This window comes from Lissotriton vulgaris, chromosome 5 (genome assembly GCF_964263255.1).
Source record: "Lissotriton vulgaris chromosome 5, aLisVul1.2, whole genome shotgun sequence".
Taxonomy (NCBI): Eukaryota; Metazoa; Chordata; class Amphibia; order Caudata; family Salamandridae; genus Lissotriton; species Lissotriton vulgaris.
In genome coordinates, this window is record NC_141693.1 from 70,391,469 (window position 1) to 70,412,258 (window position 20,790).

The 20,790-nt window shown below is 49.0% G+C and overlaps 1 protein-coding gene across 1 annotated transcript in view; it reads left to right on the forward strand.

Moving 5' to 3' along the window:
* The first annotated feature begins 1,837 nt into the window (after positions 1-1,837).
* Positions 1,838-20,790, forward strand: part of LOC147710206 (E3 ubiquitin-protein ligase TRIM39-like) — a 184,128-nt gene continuing 165,175 nt past the window's right edge. The window contains exon 1 of the mRNA XM_086920887.1: positions 1,838-2,251. Within this exon, the coding sequence (XP_086777013.1) occupies positions 1,838-2,251 (414 nt within the window). The remainder of the gene's footprint in view (positions 2,252-20,790) is intronic.

Genomic DNA, 20,790 nt, shown 5'->3' on the forward strand with positions numbered 1-20,790 from the left:
AACTTCATTTTCAAAACCAATCCAGCCAACATTGGAGATCTATGGCATGAAAGTACTGGGTGCATGTCTCTATGGGTCAGAACTTTGGGGCTTCACCAATTTGAATCCTTTATCAGTGGCAGAAAACAAATTTTTCCGAAGCTTAATCGGAGTCCCGCAGAGTACCCCCATTACTCCTCTCCTTTATGATCTGGGGAGAAAAAGGATTGAGGATTTGATCAGACTTCGCCCCCTCCTCTACTGGAGGCGTATAAAAACTACTCCGGAACTGAGCCACTATGCCACTGCCCTATTGGATGTTGTCAATTCTGATACCTATCACAAAGTAGTTTGGCTAAAAGAGGTGAGGAAACTACTTCAAAAACTGCACCTCGAACACTTGTGGTCTGAAACTGACCCAGATGTCTTTCCTTCCAAGATTGCGTTAAAAAAGCTATATTGGGAAATGATAAATAATGCCACATTGGTCTCCAGTCAATCCCCTGCCTTGACATCCCAGTTCTTAGAGATAAAAACACTTCCTATGTTTGAATTGTTCTGGGATCTGATCTCCAAGCCTCTAGATAGGAAATTGTTTTTTCAGTTTAGAGTTGGCACCCTACCCCTGAACGCCTTTACTGTAAAATGGTCCCCTGATAATGTTAGCACATGCTCCCATTGCAAATCCCAAGCAGAAGACACTTTGCACTTTTTATTCGTATGTCCATTATATGCTGCCCCAAGGAGCAGATGGCTGAAACCTGCATGCAAAAACTTGGGCACAAGGAGATGCCTTGAGGCTTACAGGATCCTGAAATCAAACTGTGCCCCTCAACTTGCAATTGCAGTCGCCAAGTTCCTGGGTTGGGCTTGGATAATACGCACACGCACTTTAAAACTCCCATGATCTACATGAACTTCCATTGGACTGTGATGATTCTTTTTAATGACAAATTTTTTAAAGATTTATTCGCCAACAAAGCAATATTGGATGTAATTTAATATGTTTTTTACTGTTAGATTAGTATTTATTATGTTTAGATAGGGATGAAAGCTTTTATGACAATGTTGTCGAATAAAGCATTTAAACAACGTATTGAGGGTTCGAGGCTCATGTACACACCCGCTGAGCACAGAACAAGCAGTCAGGGTGCAAAACTCATGCACACACCACTGAGTACAGCACAAGCAGTCAGAGTGCAAGGCTCGTGCACACACCACTGAGTACAGCACAAGCAGTCAAGCTGCAAGGCTCATGCACACAGCAGCTGAGCACAGCACTACCATTCACGGTGCAAGGCTCATGCACACACTAGCTGAGTGTAGCACAAGCAGTCAGGGTGCAAGGCTCATGCACACAGCAGCTGAGCACAGCACAATCTGAAACAGTATTTAACCGTACTGACCAGTATTTGAACACAAGGCCAGTAACAATGTTAAGAAAAGTAGCATAAGGTGGTCATTTAAGTTTGGAACATAAAGTAAAAACAGCAAATGCAGGAACAAACTGCTTCAACATCATTTGTTTATGCAATTCCCAAGCGATCATTATAACAAACAGAGGCAGATAGAACTGACATCTTAAAAATAATACAAAGGATTTTACGGAAATTCATATTCAAGTGAACGCTCCTGTCACTTCCAGAACCTGAGAACATAAGCAAACTGCTGGTATTTTTTCTATCTGAGAAAGTGTAAAACCCTGTGTAAAGCCCAGGCAGCAGAGGAGTCAGTCCTCCTCCTGCTCTGACTGTTACATGAACCCGGAAGTCCCAGCGCAGCCAGAGACGCACAGACACACCCACTTCATAAAGAGAGAGAAACTGAAACTTACCTTCACTTCCGGCATTTCTGCATCATGGCGGCGGCAGCTCCGCTCGGGAGCCTCAAGGAAGAGGCCACTTGTTCCATCTGTTTGGAATATTTCACTTATCCGGTGATGATCGACTGTGGACACAACTTCTGCCGCTCCTGCATCACCCAGAGCTGGGAGGGAAGAGATGGAAACTTCCCCTGTCCTCAGTGCAGGGAAATATCTTCAGGGAAAAACATTCGACCCAACAGGCAACTTGGGAACATTGTGGAAATGTTAAAACAGCTTCATCTGCCCCCAGTGAAGCCCCCGGGGGAGAATCTGTGCGATAAACATGAAGAGAAGCTGAGGCTGTTCTGTGCAGAGGATCAAAGGATGATGTGTTTGGGCTGCTGGGAGTCCAAGGAGCATAAAACTCACTCAGCAAGTCCCATAGAGGAGGCTGCAGAGGATCACAAGGTACATACGTGGGCATTCAGGGAAATCACTCTATGAGCCCACTGAGGTACCTGTAAAGGAGCACAAGGTGGGTGTGGGTGCGCTAGAACGACAATTAAAGACCTCAAAGTATGTTTGTTGAAATTCGGAGATCACACAGTCACTTGGCGAGGCACAGCGAGGGGAAGCGGAAGATCACAAGCTATGTCTGTGGGTGCTCAGAGGTCACAAGTCACCCTTTCTATAGGGTCGCCAGACGGCTCCATGTCACAGAGGCACCACTTTTCCATTCCTAGAGTTTGCTTTTACATACCATTATTATCAGGTGTGTTGATGCAGTGAGCCTAATTAATATTAACCCAGATCACACCTCACAGAATGGTTTGATATGGTAAATCCAAGTCACAGAAAGTGAAATTGATTCACCCTCCCTGTGTATGCCATTGAGGAGGGTGTTTATGGATCTTAATGCACTCGTGGGCCCCAAAGATGTGCAAGGAGGGTATGTGGGTGTTCACGATTCACAAGTGAAGACACTCTGCAAGTGCCACAGAGGGAGAAGCTGCAGAGGAGCACACGGTATGTGTTCCGTTCAGGGTCGGATTGGGATCACAATTCGGCCCGGGCACTGACGAAAAAAGTGGCCCACAGTTAAGAGGCGTGGCCCATATTTAAGGGGCGTGGCCCACATTCAAGGGGCGTGCCCTTTCATGAAACACCATTTGCACAGACATGGAATGAAAGTGGATACTGTTTTTGCACACAACACAGGGCCAAGGTGACAATGGCCTACATGCTGAGCAACTAAAAAAAATAGCAAGGCCCCTTTTTGTCACAAACGTATTCCAGCCCTCCAGCAGCGGAGCACCTGCAGCAAAGCCCCTGCTATTACTAACCTACTCAGCCCTCCCCAGACCTTCAGCTCAGGAGCACATGAACAGAGGTAAGGCCCCTGCAATTAGTAAATTAATCAACCCTCCAGGCCTTGGGAAAATGTCCTGGCAGGGGAGGACAAAACACAGCTTTCTGGGTCATCCAAGGTAGCCAGGGGGGGGGGGGGGGCTGAGGTGAAGCTGGTGCATGGGAAGGGCCTCCCCAGTGTGTTCTGGCAGTTTGAGTATTTACTATTTACTGTAGTATTACCCTTGTACCTGTGTATGGTACCCTTTTGTAACTTGCACAAGTCACTTTTCTCTTGTAACACACTGTTTGCTACCTCTCACTTTTGTTTGCTTTAGATACTTGCACAAGTGCCACCATTGCCTACGTAACGTTTGTTCTTGTGCTGGAGTGTCTGCCATTTATTGCAGTATTATACCTCTACTTATATTTTGTACGCTTTTGTAACCTGCACACATATCTCTTTTTCCTCCTGTAATGTATCATTTGCTCCTCTTGTATTTTGGTTGCTCGCTATTGTCACTTTTGATTCATGTAACTTAACGTTTGCTTTTGTAATTTGTCCACTTATAATGTTCTCCTCATGTATTATTGCTGTTCCTAGTGTGAATCGCTCTGACACCTTCGGTAAAGTCCGCGCTACATAAAATCGCATAAATAAATAAAAAAACAAAAAAATTCCAAACATCACCAGGCCCCCTCAGCAAGACTCATTCTTCCTCGCCCACTATGCCTTGAATGTGAAGGGCTGTGGGCGAGGTGTTAAGACTAACACCGTTTCTGGGCTGCATGGGCGCCAGGGGGCCGAGGTGCAAATGGCTCAAAGGCCTGAGAAGCACCTGGCCCCCAGGGAGGCCGATTATGGCAAACAATCACCCCTCCCCAGCCCAGCCTCAGCTTGATTGCTTGGCAGGGCAGGGGTGAAGGAGAGAGAGGCCACAGCTGGCAATCGCTGTCTGGCCGCACAGCGAGGCTGCTTTCATTTTCTCAGTCTCTGTCGTGGGCCGTTTTTTTTTTCTCCCCTTTCCTAGCCCACTCTCTGTGGACTGGGACAGGGGGAAAAAAAACGGCCCACAGAGGGCACTGAGGCACCGGCCCTTCGGCCCATTCCCGAATGCCCGCCTTGCCAATCCGACCCTGGTTCCGTTAGCACTGGACAATCTTTTAAGTAGCTGCACGTTCTACAAATCCTTCATAACATAACATAATTTGTGTGTGGGTGTTCACGATTCACAAGTGAAGACATTGTGTACGTTCTGCTGAGGGAGAAGCTGCAGAGGAGCACAAGGTATGTCCGGGGCTGTTCAGGAATCACAAGTGAATTCACTCGTGAATTCTTTAAGAGGATACAAAGTATGTTTTCGGTGTTGAGGGATCACAATTCACCCTGCGGGTCATATTGGAGGAGGGTGTCCAAGAGCACACAGTGTGTATGTGTACGCTCAGGTTTCACAAGTGAAGTCAGTCTCATAGAGGAATACAAGGTACGTATAACCGCTTCCAGGGATCACAGGCTGTGCACTGAGACTCCAAGAAAGGCTGCAGAAACAACAACAAAACAAGATGTCTTTGAGTATCCAGGGATCACAGTGAACCCTGTAGACCCATAAGGTATGTTTGTGGGTGTTTAGGGATCGTAAGTAAATACACTCTGTGAGAGCCGTGGAAGAAGCTGCAACAGAGCACAGAGTGTGTCTGTCAGAGCGCTGGGATCAGAGGCATGCATGGACCTTGAGCCACAGAGGCGGCTGCAGAGGATCAGGAGGGATGTGTGTGGGTGTTTTGGGCTCTCAGCTGTACTCAAACTGTCCAGTGTGTCAGTGCAGTGTATCTCGCGTGGGCTCACAAAGTCGTGGGTTTCAGAAGGCTTTATGCAGCGAGGCAGGGTGCAGCACACGGGCACAGACACAGCAGACGAGGTGCAGCAATGCAGGGTGTCTGTTCCTATCAGTGTGTTGCCTGCTCTCTCACTGATCCTGCCTGTTCCCAGCTGCAGCCCTGAAGTTGGTGCCTGATCCCTGTTGTAGACCCTGTAAAGGGCTGGTGTCTGCTCTATTGTTGTGGCAGGTTTCTTGTCTGAGACCCCTTTATGAGTGTATTGTGCCTGTTTTCTGGCGCAGACCCCATAAGGCTGGTGTCTGATTCCTGCTTCAGACCTTGTAAAGGGATGGAACTGGCTCTGTTGCAGACTCTCTCTGCGGACAACAGTCTGCCTCCTGTCCTAGACCATGAAAGCACTTGACGTCTCCTCTCTCTTGCTGCCCGTTTCATGTCTTCTACTCTGTATGGTGTCTGCTGTCTGTTATCTCTCACTGACCCTGTATGAGGCTTGTGAGAAGTTGGCCTGGTATATGATGTTCACTATTCTAGTGAGCACCTTGCACCAGTCCAAACAACCCTTATGGTGATGGTTTGTAAAGTCAACCTTATAGACCAGCTATCCTAGAGGTATCGTGGACAGAACAGTCTTAGGCTAAAAGACTCTTGAGGGCGTGTAAAGCCAGCTGTTTTACCATATGTAACCCCTTGAATATCAAATGAAAGGACACCACACAGGATATATATAAAATATATATGTATTTATTTACTAACACACTCCTCTGAACTCTTTATGAGATCAGAGGCCAAAGCACCTAACAAGTTACTCTCAGAAATACTTTAAATAGCACAATTTACAGTTAGGCCCAAGGGGCGCGTAAAACCATATACTAAGTAAGTGGTATAAGAACCACGACTTGTGAAAGGAAAAGGCCTAGGGAATCGCTGGGGCTACACTATCTGACCCTTAGGGTAGGAGTAGGAGGCCCACAGACGGTGCGTGCAGTGTCGGTACTCTCACGCGAGAGTCAATAGAAAGTCAATGGGTACTTAAAAGGTAGGTAAATGGAGATTTAGGACATTCCGGTCTAACTAGGAAGATACAACTAACAAAACTAAACACTAGGATAGTCCATCCCTACAGGAGCACCAAAGTATTCGCGTTACCTCACCCACGGGCTGCGGGTGCATAGGTGTCAAAGTGTGTCGGGTTTTCTTGTTGATTCCTATGGAGCCTTGGAAGAAGATGCTGCAGGCGACTAGAAGGAAGATGTCCGGGTGGATCCAAGGGTGGATCGGAGTTGAAGAAGACCTAAAAAAGCAGAGGGGACAGTCTAGGTCACTAACCAGTGACCGGGTGGAACCAGGAAAGAACCAGACGTTGTCGAGGAGCTATCAGGTGCTGTCGCGAAGCTTGTCTTTGCAGCCACGTGGACCAGGAGGCGTCGAGGATGACCAGATGCTGGAGAGGAGCTGTCCCACGAAGGTTCTCGCAGATGGAGGGGTCGACTTCAAGATCGGAGATCGGAGCCAACAAGTCTAAGCAAAGGCAACCCACGCAGGATACACAAAAGGCTTCTGGTGCAGACCAGGAGGGTCTGAGGTACTTCACCTTTTCAGGGAAGCAAGGGCTAGTCTGGGGCAACCAGACCAGCGATTGATTTTCAAAAGGATTGTCGCCACAGGGTTACTAGCCAACTGGCCAGCAACCGAACAACACGTCGAGCAGAACACAAGCAGAAGGGCCCCACGCAGATCTCGTGGAGTGTGGAGGACTGGTCTTCGGTGCAGGTGGAGCTCGGTGTCGGGGTGTCTCAGTCCCCAGTGCACAGCTTCGAGGATGCCTCAGAAGCTGCGCTGTTAGCAAGTTGCAGGCTTTCCAAGATGTCCGGTCCCACGTGTCTCAACGCCTTCCACGGTGCTCAGCTGTGCTGGAGTCGTGCAGTGGGGTCAGAGAGGTCTGGAAGTCGGGGTCTTGTCAGGCTCTGTGCTCGGGTTCCGGTGGGAACGGGGACAAAGCAAGCCGTCGAGTTGCTGGATGGTGCCTGGTTGCCCAGGGTGGTCTCTCCTTAGCCACAAGGGAGATTCTTCAGTCTTCAGCTCAGGTGAATGTCGAAGGGTCCAGAGTTTCGTTTCAAGTCGATTTCAGGATTAATCTAAAGTCTAAGGACACAGCTTCTACTTTTATACAACAAAAAGGGGCTGGATTAGTGACTAGGTCCCTTTTTATGGGTGGGACCAGGAAGGGGGGTGGTTACACCCCCTATCCTTTGTTCAGTTTCGGGCCAGAGCTGGGGCTGGAGTGCCCAAGCAGCCGGTTTGAACTGGGGTATGCATGAAGCACCTAGTGTGCTCCAGGCAGTGTCTGATTCTATTCAGCCCTCCCTGTCCCAATACACATCCTCCTGTCTGGGGTGGTGCTCGCACCTCCCCAAGCAGGAAATCTATTGTCCAAACCTCCGTGACTGGAAGGACGCCCAGCAGCAGGAGGTCAGACTTGTGTCTGTGGCAGCAGCATCCATTTTGTGATGCTGGGGCTCTGGTTAACTTTCACCGGGTACAGTAGTTTCAACATGTCTTCTCCCTCTAGGAGGGTGGAATGCAACCCGCGCCGCTAGAATTGGCGAGGGGGTAGTATTCCAAAGCGTATGACACCTTACACAACATGTTTGGATAAAGCCAAACCAAAGTTAGCATTAACCGCGAGGATTATAATGCACTTAAAAGTATATGGTATGTCAATATCATAGAACAGCTATAAGGACATGGTTCCGAAAGCTGCAGACAGGCTCAGCTCATGCTAGAGCGCCATCTCACACATAACCAAGCACTCTGCCTCCAGGATTGTTAAGGCCTGCCATAGGAGTGACTTATAGGTTACTATGTGTCTATATATAAGGTAGGTATAGGGATACTATACCTAAGCAAGGGGTGATTACATGGCCTTGCCCCAGCTGAGTGATCAGCCAGTTGTGTCAATTTAGGTGGCCAGCCAGGGGTGGCATAATATATGCTGCAGCCCCTGGTAGGCTTTGGATGCACCTATGCCCTGGGTACCTATAGTACACTGTACAGGGGCTCATAAGGTGACCCAGTATCCAATTGGAGATGTACCTAGGGTACATGGAGTCCATTTTACAGAGAGAGCAGATAGCCTGGGGCCCTGATTAGCAGGATCCCAGGCCAACTAAGTCTAAAACCAGCTAGCAAAAAAAATCTGGGATAACCACAGTCAGGTATCCACCTTCCTACAAGGCTGGCACCTCCTGGCTTGCTGTGACTGTCTGTTCTCTGTGGCAAACCCTGTATCGGACTCATGTCTGATCTGCCTAACTTTGGCTCTGTTTTCACTTTCACAGACCCTTGTGAGGCAGGTTGCTGTCCTGTTGTGCCTGTCTGTTCTCTGTTAGGGATCCTGTATGAGGCTGGAACCTGCTCTCTCAATATGTCTGTTCTGTCACCAACCCTGTAAGAGGCTGGTACCCGCTCTATTCCTGCGGCTGTTCTCTGTCGCACATCGTGTAAACGTTTGGTGCCTGCTCTCTAGTTTTTGTCCCTGTTGCAGACCGTGTTACGAGGCTGGCACCTGCTCTCCTGTGTTGTCTTTCTGTTCTCTGTCATCAACCCTGTAAGCTGCTGGCACCTGTTTACTTCCTGAGACTGTTCTCTTTCACAGAGCGGGTACACGTGTGGTGTCTGCTCTCTCATTTTGGTTGTCTCTTCTCTGTTTCAGACCCTCTATGGGGCTGGGGCCTGTTCTCTTGCTGTGCCTTTCTGTTCTCTGTGACAGATCCTGCATGGGGTTGTGGCCTGCACTCTTCCTGTGTCTGTTCTCTGTCACAGACCCTGCCTGGGGTTGGTACCTGCACTCTTCCTGTGTCTGTTCTCTGTCACAGACCCTGCCTGGGGTTGGTACCTGCACTCTTCCTGTGTCTCTTCTGTCATAGACCGTGCCTGGGACCTGCACTCTTCCTGTGTCTGTTCTCTATCACAGACCTTGCCTGGGGTTGTGGCTTGCACTCTTCCTGTGTCTGTTTTCGGTTACAGACCCTGCCAGGGGTTGGGGCTTGCACTTTTCATGTGTCTGTTTTCTGTCACAGACCCTGCCTGGGTTTGGGGCCTGCACTCTTCCTGTGTCTGTTCTCGATCACAGCCCCTGCCTGGGGTTGTGGCCTGCACTCTTCCTGTGTTTGTTCTCTATCACAGCCCCTGCCTGGGTTTGGGGCCTGCACTCTTCCTGTGTCTGCTCTCTGTCACAGACCCTGCCTGGGGTTGGGACCTGCACTCTTCCTATGTCTGTTGTTGGTGGAAGGTCAAGTTTAGGATTTCAGGTGAGTGATAGGGCTCGTTGAAGAGATAAGTCTCTAGAATTATTCTGATTTGTGGGAAAGTCGGTGCTGATGCCATCTCGATACGGAATCTGTGCCAGGTCATGGGCGTGTGAAGTGAGGAGGCTTCTTCTTATGATGTTTTGTCTCCAGTCTGGTGATATCCGCACTCCTAGTCTGATGTTGTTACCTAGACTTGGCTGCTTTGTTTGCCAGGTGAGCTGGGGACTTGTTGTTGAGCACTTAATGTGATGCAGCTGGTCATGAAGATGATCTGGGCTGGAAGGGGAGCCAGTGTATGTCTTTGACTGTGGAAGTGTTATGATTTCTTCAGCCCTCGATGAGCTGCTGCTCTTCATGTATGGTGCCTTTCAGGGGTGCTAGGGTGGTAGGGTGGTGTTGGGGAGACAGGTGACCAGGGCCTTGTCTCTCCCCCATGTGAGAGGCCTTGTGCGTTTCTTCTCAAGTCATCGTCCAGTGGAAACAACTTCTTCAAGGAGGACAAGCTTTCTTGGAATTCTTTGTAATTCACTCAATGTGCTGCTTGAATGAGAGGTCTGTGTTGAGGATGCCGTAAAGAATGATCGGTTTAAGGTAGAGGCCTAAAGCTGTAGGGATTCTGGGCTGATGGCAGACAGGAAGAATTCAGCCTTTGTGGTGTTCAACTTTAATACATTAGTTGACATCCAAGACTGGATGAGATCTGGGCAGGATATGAGGATGTGGTTAGGTGAAGATATCATTCAGTATGCTCTACATACTGAGGGATCTTGATGCTGCTGTCTGTAAGAATGTATCCCAGTGATCCCATGTAGACATTCAATCTGTCAAGCTGGATATGTAAAGCACAGCTAATCACCCTGAGGGTATACAGGCATTGAGGGTCTTGCTGCTTCTGGTGGGTTCAGTTGAACCGCCAGGTCTTGAGTGCCTACTGGAATTCTAGGAGAGAGAATGAGGTCCATTCAGAGGTGTGCCAGGAGATTGTTCCAGGATTTAGCCATGAGGTTGAAGAAGGAGGCGGAGGGGATGCTCAAAGGAGAGGAAGGCGAAGCGCAGGTGTCTGGAGGTTTGGTGTAAGTTCAGGCCGTGGGTGATGTAGGCTTGCCCTTGGTTGTGCAGGGATTTCTAGGTGTGGATCAGCATCTTGAATTTACATCCTTTCTGTATGGGGAGCCAGTGGAGTTTCTTGAGGTGGGGGTGATGTGGGTTCGTTTGAGAGGTTGAGAATGAGCCTTGCCGCTGAGTTCTGTATGGTCTGCAGTGGTGACACCTGCGTAGAGTGTGTTACCGTAGTCCAGGCAGCTAGTGACTAGGGCTTGACTGACAGTTTGTCTGGTGTTGACTGGAACAGTTTGAAGATTTTCCGGAGTATGCGAAGAGTGAGTAGGTAGGCAGATGAGACAGGGGCGGCTCCTTTTAAAGAGCTGAGGAGCATCGCCCAGCCTGCTGCAGCGCAATAGGCATACATAAAATTAATAAAAATGTCATGGCTATGGCATTTTATTCAATTATCAAGGAGAGAGAGAGGACTAGGTAGCTAGTCCGTATCCTCAGGTTTATTATATGTAATCAAAAGGAGGACTAGCCTATTTGTGAATGATGTAGGACCCAGGACTGTATGAGGAAGAGGGGGAAACTATTAAGTTTCTTTATGAAGCCCTCACCCACCAACCTAGTTGGTGGCATGCTTCATCATCGGGCCCACCCAGTGACACTGGGTGTGTTAGCGTTTAAAAACAAGGCAAGTGGATTCTAGTGGAGTGGTTATTAGGAACTTTTACATCCGAGGTGTGGTCTCGGAGATCCGCGACAGCACAACAGGTTTCCAAAGGGTCTTGACCGACAGAGTCAGTCAACACCTCTGCCGGATTTCTCCATAGGGGCATTTGCAGCAAAACGCTAGCTAATGCTTGGAGGGGGAATCCCCCTCCCACATGTATAGCACCTTAGTGCGTGCTCCACATTTTTTGATCACATACTCACTTAAATTATGGATCTCACTTTCACATATTTAACGGTCCTGAGGAAAGCCAGTTTTAAAGAAAGGCCTGGCTGAAACATGTAGCCTACACCTCGGATGTAGGAGTTCCTAATACCCTCTCCACCAGCATCCACTTGCCTTGTTTTTTAACGCTAACAGAGGCCCAGATATTAAAATTACCCCCTCGGAAACTTTGACCGCTGTATAGCTTTTAATTATCACTTTCACGTCACCCACACTGCATACTCAGCAAGACACCAGCTCCCCTGTAACACAGGTGTAGAAGCACACCCGGGACACATTCGGTGTCACTGGGTGGGCCCGATGATGAAGCATGCCACTTACTAGGTTGGTGGATGAGGGCTTCATAAAGAAACTTAATAGTTTCCCCCTCTTCCTCATACAGTCCTGAGTCATGTATCATTAACAAACAGGCTAGTCCTCCTTCTGATTACATGGCTTTTTTTTGCCATGCCATTTTGTTTTCTACTGGCTCACGTGAATGTGAGGGCAGGGGGTGGAGCTGAATCTTACATTGTAGGATTACAGCTGTCCCTGCAGTGTGCATGTTGTGTTGGCCGCCTTTCTTGGTGCGGCAAGCCCAACATTCGCACTGCCAAGGGATTGCTGGCATGGGGACCCAACCTCAAAATGGGCTCTGGGTTAGCTTGCTCCCACCAATCCTGGAGCTGCTCTTAGCCTGAGAGCAACTCCAATCAATGCATTTCTAAAGCGCGCTACATACCCGTGAGGGTCTCAAGGGGCTAGGGGGTGGCGGGCGCTACTGGTCGAAGAGCCAGGTCTTGAGAAGTCTTCTGAAGGCCAGCAGGTCCTGTGTCTGTTGTAGGCTGGTGGGGAGAGCGTTCCAGGTCTTGGCGGCAAGGTAGGAGAAGGATCTGCCACCGGCAGTGGTTTAACGGATACGAGGAACTGTGGCACGGGCGAGGTTGGCTGAGCGGAGGCTTCGGGTGGGGATGTGGAAGCTGAGTCGGTTGTTGAGGTATGTAGGTCCGGCGTTGTGTAGTGCTTTGTGTGCGTGGATGTGAAGTTTGAAGGTGATCCTCTTGTTGACGGGGAGTCAGTGCAGGCCTCTCAGGTGGAGTGTGATGTGGCTGCTTCGGGGGACGTCGAGGATCAGGGTGCTGAGGTGTACTAGACTTGTTGTAGTCGTCTCAGGAGCTTGGTTGTTGTTCCTGAGTAGAGAGCGTTCCCCTAGTCGAGTCTGCTGGTGACGAGGGCCTGGGTGACGGTTTTTCTCGTGTCGGGAGGGATCTACTTGAAGATCCTACGGAGCATTCGGAGGGTGTTGAAGCAGGATGCAGAGACTGCGCTGACTTGCCTGGTCATGGAGAGGGTGGAGTCGAGTATGACCCCCAGGTTGCGTGCGTGGTCTGTGGGTTCCGGGGTTGTGCCCAGCGATGTGGGCCACCAAGAGTCATCCCAGGCTGATGGGGTGGGTCCGAGAATGAGGACCTCCGTCTTGTCTGAATTCAGCTTTAGTCTGCTGTCCTTCATCGAGTCAGCTACGGCCTTCCTTCCTCTGTGGAGGTAGGCTTTGGCGGTGTGGGGGTCTTTGGTGAGGGATATGATCAGCTGGGTGTCGTCGGCGTAGGAGATGATGTTGAGGTTATGTTGACGTGCGACGTGGGCGAGCGGTGCCATGTAGATATTGAACAGCGTCGGGCTGAGGGAGGATCCCTGTGGGACGCCGCAGATGATCTCGGTGGTTTTTGAGCGGAAGGGTGAGAGGTGGACGCTCTATGTTCTGCCGGAGAGGAAGGATTTGGTCCAGAAAAAAAGGGGGGGGGGGGTTCCTTTCTGTGTTATTCAGTTAATTGTTTGACCATTTGGCACATCACAGATAAATCCCATCAATTATTCAACATGACATGAAGAATTGTTCAAGCTCTATAGTTTCCTCTTAGCTCTCAAATTTATTATTAGAAAATAATCTGAATAAGTTTTTTTCAAAACACAATTAAAAACAATGTTAAAAACAGTTTACGATCCTGGGCGATTTCATTATATATCTCAAGGATTTGTCAGACTAACACAGATGGTACATAAACCCACTCATGAGGCAGGGCACACACTTGATGGTGTACTTTCATCTGTAACAGGCTGGGCAGTTAATAATATTCATCCTCTAGTCTGGTCAGATCATTTGTTCATTTTATTTGATTATACAGCTCCAAAAACTTTAGAAGCTAGTATTGCAAAAACACAGCAAAGTACTTATTAAAGCTTGGACTAAGATAGATAAAAACATGTTGGAACTCCAACTGGAACAAACACGTCCGATCCTGAGCACACATGCAGACCAGATAGCTCAGGAATATACAGATTGGCTTAAGGACACCATTAGAGCAACAGTGCCTACTTCCAAAAATTCAGGAAACGCATTCAACCATCAGCCCCCTGGTTTACTGAAGCTCTGCAACAAGAGAAACAAAATGCCGCAAACTGGAAAGACAATGGAGAATGAAATATGATACAGTAGATACAAATAATTATAAACAAGCATTAGCTAACTGTAAATCCCTACTTATTACTGAAAAGGGGACTTTTTTCAGCCGACAGATCGAGAAAGCTAAAAACTCATCCAAAGAACTCTTTGGGGTTTTAGAGAAGCTCACAGCCGCAGCCAGCAAAAATGCAGTCAACTTCTTTGTGGCAATATTGCAAGTGCGTTCAGGAACAAAGTTAATGACATGTACAATATCTTTAAAACCACCACTTACAACAGACCATCCAAGGGGTTTCCAAACATTGAGACCGGAGTGAATGTTTTTCTGAATTTCTCACAGGCATCTAGTGAGCTTGTGGAAAAACCAATCCAGGAAATCAAATTGGATTCTCCGTTAGACCCCTGCCCTCCTGCAATTTGAGAAAAGTTGCAAGGGAGGTGAGCCCCATATTCACTAAAATATTTAACAACATGTTCTCCTTTGGCATTTTCCCTACCATTTGGAAAGATGCAGCCATTAATCCATTAATAAAGAAAGCATATCTGGACACATCAATAACCAGTAATTACCGTCCGATTGCTAGGCTGCCTTATCCTGTTATCCTGCAAAAACAGTGAAGAAAATCATGAATAACCGGTTAACACAATTCATTCAAGAAAATTAACTACTTGATCCGTCCCAATTTGGTTTCTGCCCAGAGCATCGCACAGAGACAGCACTGATCAAGGCCACTGAGGAGATTAGAGCAGTGATGGATAGAGGCGGTGTGGCTGTACTGATCCTCCTTTATTTGTCAGCGGCCTTCGATACTGTCCATCATGACACACTGCTACTGCGCCTGGAAAAATTAGGGGTTAAGGATCAGGCTCTGTCTTAAATATCATCTTTCTTGAAGAACAGAAGACAGACTGTCACCCTGGACCAGTTTAAATCGACTCATTACGTGCTCCTGAGTGGGGTCCCACAAGGTTCGTTGCTGAGCCCATCCTTATTTAACATTTATGTGTCGGAACTGGCTCCTTTAATCCAACACTTCGGTTTCAACCTAACCTCATACGCCGACGACATTCAGATTGTGTTTGCGGCTCATAAAAATCAAGCATCCCCTGCAATGCAGTTCCAAAACTGCATGAGGGAATTCAGCAGTTGGATGGTAAGGCATTGCCTCAAATTGAATTCAGACAAAACCGAAGTGGTGATCTTTGGTAATCTCCAACCAAGACGGAACGGACTATGGTGGCTGGCTGAAATCGTAGAGTTACCAAAACCGGTCGAAAAGGCAAAGAACCTCGGGGTCCTGATTGATAGTAAACTCACTTTCTTCCAACAAACCAATGCCCCGGCGTCGGCTACCTTTTACCTGATAAGAAAACTTAAGAAGGTCTTGCCCTACATTCCCCCTGACTCCAGGAGGATGGTTGTAACTACATTAGTACTATCTAAATTAGACTATTTTAACAGTCTTTTTCTTGAGATACAACTTCAGATGGTGAAAACGCAGCTGCCAGGCTTTTATTGAACTTACCACAGTATCAATCAGTTGCTGAAGACATTCGGAACCTTCATTGGCTGCCAGTGTAACAACATATTAAGTCCAAGGCACTTTGCCTAACCTATAAAGCCTTGTATAATATAGGACCGGCATCTTTGAAAAGCTTTTTCTCCTGGTACATCCCTGGCAGACAGCTATGATCCACCAACGCCAGGTTGATGTTGGTACCAAGGGTTCGAACCTCGAGCCGGTGAGGTCGCAGCATAGGCCATGGCACGGCTAAACTATGGAACATGCACCCTGTGAACATGAGAGCTGCCAACTCTCTGGCCTCTTTTAGAAAAGTGTCAAAGAAGTAGTAGAAAAGACCTGAAAACCTGGTTATTTTTAAACTTTTTAATGAATTTATTTCCTCTCAACACCTCTGGGTATTCGTGTGCTTTAAAAGTTCTATTAATATAACATAACTTAACATAACACGCAGCCGGGACAATCATGGCCGCCGCGTCTTTAAATGCAATAGGTCTTGCATTTAAATGCATGCCTGCATGTACCATAAATAATCTGCGGCATTCTTCATGACTGGTCCCTCAGCTCAACGCTGTTCAACACCTAAATGTCCCCCTTGGCCAACATTGTCAGAGGCCATGGATTAAACATCATATCCTATGCAAAGTACAATCAGCTCATCCTCTTGCTATCAGAAGAGCCCATCACCACGAGAGCCAACTTCAGCAGGTGCATTGTTAACTGGATGAAAAACAACTGCCTAAAACTCAACACAGACAAAACAGAAGTTTCGGTAACAACTTCTCCCGGTGGAAATACTCCTGGCGGCCATCGGAACTAGGACATTCACCCAAACTGACAGACCATGCCCGTAACCGTAGCATTATCCTGGACAGCAATCTCACCATTAAAAACCAGAACCACACAGTCTCATCCCAGTGCAGCTACCAATATAAAAATATGATGAGGCGCAATGGCCCCAAACTCACCAGTACTGCTCACACCGGTGCAGCACTTCTATCCCCAGTCGTGTCCAGGAACAGGATAGGGAAGAACTTCCTTTCTGCTTGTGGAACACAAATCCAACCAATCTTGACCTGACCTCGGGTCACTCCCCACGCCGCACGGCTCCTCCAGGGTGCCCGTGTCTCGTGTCCCTCTCGCTCCCGCTGCTGCCGAGGGTTCGCCGCCCCTGGTGACTGCTTGGCTGTACTGATATTCTCTTTGTATTCTTTTCCAAACGTGTCCTGTTAACCTGCCTTTTGTTTTTTGCTGTTTTATGTAACTTGCCTTTTTGCCTTTTGTTTTTGCATTTTTAGTGTCTCTGCTTAGGCGCTCCTCTCTCGCCACTGCCCTCTAAGCCCCCCCCCGCTCCCCACCGCTGCTCCCCTGCGGCTCCCGCCCCCTTTTGCTTTTTGTCTCCCTGCCCTCGCCCATTGGCCGCCCTGCTCCCGCCTCCCAGCCGCTCCTCCTTCCCACTTGGCCTCTTATGGAGAGCGCTGCGCGGCAGTGAGTGTGACCTGACCTCGGGTCACTCCCCACGCCGCACGGCTCCTCCAGGGTGCCCGTGTCTCGTGTACCTCTTGCTCCCGCTGGTGCCGAGGGTTCGCCGCCCCTGTTGACTGCTTGGCTGTACTGTTATTCTCTTTGTATTCTTTTCACAACTTGTCCTGTTAACCTGCCTTTTGTTTTTTGCTGTTTTATGTAACTTGCCTTTTTGCCTTTTGGTTTCGCCGTTTAAGTGTCTCTGCTTAGGCGCTCCTCTCTCGCCACTGCCCTCTAAGCCCCCCCGCTCCCTGCTGCTGCTCACCTGCGGGCCCGCCCCCTTTTGCCTTTTGTCTCCCTGCCCTCGCCCATTGGCCGCCCCGCTCCCAGCTGCTCCTCCCTCCCACTTCGCCTGTTATGAAGGGCGCCGCGCGGAAGCGCAGTGAACGCGTGCAGCGGGAGCGCCGCTGGCACGCCGAAGGCGCTCCAAAGACATGCCTGTCTGCGCCTGTTCGCGCCTGTACCGCGCCCAGCGCCAGAACCCCTGGACCCTGCAACGCCAGACTGCACTACGACTCCAACACCCTCCACGCACTCAACACCAGACAAGACCACCCCTGCTACCGGGCCACCCCGAAGCTCACCCAAGGGCCCTTCACCTGCCGGAACTGCAGATTCACCAGCATCCAGACCACCAACCAGAGAACCCAACCACCTCCGCTGTATCCTCCTCAACAACCGCTCTGCTCGCAAGCACGCCATCGAACTCTGGGACCTCCTAGACTTTACGGCCCCCGACGTGGCCTTCCTGACGGAGACCTGGCTGAATGCCACCTCGGCACCAGACATCGCCAAAGCCATCCCACAGGGCTACAAGATCACCCACAGAGACCGCAACAACGGAGTTGGAGGGGGAATCGCCATCATCCACAAGGACACCCTCAGAGTCTCGACCAACACTGACGACACCCTCACCACTGCCAAGCACATGCACTTCCAGATCCACACCGACCCCACACACTCCGGGGAACACTTGTCTACAGACCTCCCGGACCAAGACCACAGTTCAGCGACACCATCACCGACCTCGCCAGCCCCCACGCCCTCGCTTCCACAGACGACAGCCTCCTCGGGGACATGAACTTCCACCTCGAGAATAACAACGCCAACTCCACCGCCCTGATAGACAACCTCCCCAACCTCGTACTCAAACAACTCGTGACGACACCCACCCACGCCACCGGACACACGCTGGACCCCATGTTCTCCACGAGCCCCCACGTCTTCTTCAACCACACCACCGAACCCCACTGGACCGACCACAGATGCGTCCACTTCACCTTCAGGAAGCCCACCACACACCACCGCACCCTTCAGCTGCCACGCCGCTGCTGGGGCAAGGTCACCAAGGACCAACTGACTACCACCCTCACCCTGAGACCACCCACCGATCCCGACACCGCCGCAACCAACCTCAAACAGTGGATCAACGACTGCCCCAACACCCTCGCCCCCCTCAAGACCTCCACAACCAACCACACGAACAAGAATGGCGCCTGGTTCACCGAAGACCTCCGTACTTCGGAAGCTGGAGAAGAAATGGCTCCACGACTGAACACCAGACAGCCACACAGCCCACAAGAGCGCCACCCGCAAACATCACCAACTCATCAGGACCGCCAAGAGGATCGCCTTCAAGGACCGCCTAGACAACAACGCACACAACACCAAAGAGCTCTTCAGCATTGTGAAAGAACTCTCCAACACCAACGACATACCACCATCACAAGACCTGTGCGACTCCCTGGCTACCTTCTTTCAACGCAAGATCACCGACATCCATGACAGCTTCAACTCCGAGACCCCCACACCCACCACCGAGCCCACCACCCCCGCGATCACTACCCGCACTAGCCGCCTGACCGCCTGGTCCAAAATCAGCGACAAAGACACCATCAAAACCATGAACTCCATCCGCTCCGGATCCCCATCCGACCCCTGCCCTCACCACTTCTTCAACAAAGCCCGCACAACCATCCCCCCCCCCCCCTCCCCCTCCGGAAAACAATCAACAGTTCCTTCGAGACAGCAACCTTCCCGGAAAGCTGGAAGCAAGCTGAGATCAACGCCCTTCCTAAGAAGTGCATTGGGATCTTCAACTGCGTTAATGGAAATTGATCACTATCCATAATTGAATTGCATAAATGTGTTTTTTTGGTGAAAACTGTAATAATAATGCTACTGATTCTGCCGTAAATTCCTCTCCTACCTGTGCCAATGCTCAAACTGTATTTTTTTAATTAAGGAATGAAATGTTTTACTAATGTAATGAGTTTTTCAAATGTTTTTATTGTTTTGCAATGCTTTTAAAGATATGTGTAATATATTGAAATAAAGCTTGTTTTCTACTACTAATAATAATACTGACATAAGTGTGAATTTTCAGAAAATAAATAGTGTAAATGTTTATTGGTTTCAACTTATTTTTGTAAATAGAGCTACATTGAGAAGGTAGAGTAAAACTTTTTTTGAAAAAAGGAATCTGTGGTCAAAAGAGAGCAAACAATAGGTTTGCAGTTGCAGTGCAGGTAGGGACAAGTGTTCTGGTGACACTTGTAGTATAGGTTGACTTTCATGGTGGAGGGTAGCTACCTGCTTCCCTCCTAACACGCCTGATTTAAACTGAGATTAAATAGAAATTGTGATTTATCTAATAATTAAAAAAAATAGTGCGCAGCACAACCCATCATTCATGCAATTATTTAAAAAGCAGTCACAGACATGGTGGTCTGCTGACCCCAGCAGGCCACCATCCTTGGAAGTCCTAGCAGTTCCCAGTTGGGTCGCAAATTGCATCTGCCTCATCAATATTAATGAGGCATGCAATTTGCGACCACGTTAGGAATTGCCAACAGTTGTAAATTACATTTTGCAAGTAGCAAAACAACGCAATTTGTGCCTCGCAATTTGTAAGGGTCGTACATCTAGCCCATAGTCTTTTGATCAAGGTGTGGTGGAATACGATGTTGAATGTTGCAGATAGGTCAAGGAGGGTCAGGGCCATTGTTTTTTCTGGCTGAGGAGGGTTCTGATGTAATCGGCAGTGATCAGGGCAGTTTCGGTGCTGTAGTTGGTGCAGAATACAGATTGTGAGGTGTCCAGAACATGGTTGTTCTCCTGGTGTTTTGTGACTTGGCAGTTGATGGCTTTTTTGAGGACTTTGGCGGGGAAGGGGAGAAGAGAGATGGGACCAACGTTCCCTTTCATTTCTTTTCTCTGTTTGCGGCACTGTAAGGTCCCTGTGCACTGCAGCCAAGGCTATGTGCGCCAAGAACTTGACCGCGCATGTAGGTACAGTGACAGGGATTCTGACACAGAGGGTCCTGCTTGATTGTGCAGAAAACTGACCTCGGTACTGGAACGCAGGAGGCCTGCTTAATGGAGCAGGCAGGGCTGGATGGGAACCCAAAGCAGCTCTGGCAATTTTGTCACAGGGGCAAGTGTTAAGCACTACTGCTTAACAAAACTGGTCCTCAGCATTGCTGCTTTTGTTTCTGGGGGCCAATATTGCAGCATGGCTGCACAACTGCCCTCCAGTAACAAAACCGGCCCCCACTGCTCCACAACTGGTCCCACCCTTCAGCCCCCCGGGCAAATGCTGATGCCTGCTCTGGCCAGTCTGGCTCTGCGGAAGGCCTTCATGCTGATGACTGGCATACACTGGTTGTGTCATGTTGGAAATGAACAGGTGCAGTGCAGGGCATCTGCAACCACGGCAAAGCTATACTAATATATATTAGGAAACCGGGGCAACCTCCCTCATACCACAGCGCCAGTGAACCTCTACTCTTCTAATTAACTTCACAGCAGCGGCTCACGGCATCTTGAGGATTTTGAGGGCATTAGGCTAAACATATTTTGGGGGCCACTGCGTGTATCAGCTTTTAGTTTATGATCCAGTTTCAGCTCTTTTGTGTTCTCTTTGCCCACCACATCACAAATAGTGCACAGGCACACTAGTTCAAATTCTAAATGTGTTTATAATTAATATTCAGGGATAGCAATGTATGTTTTTA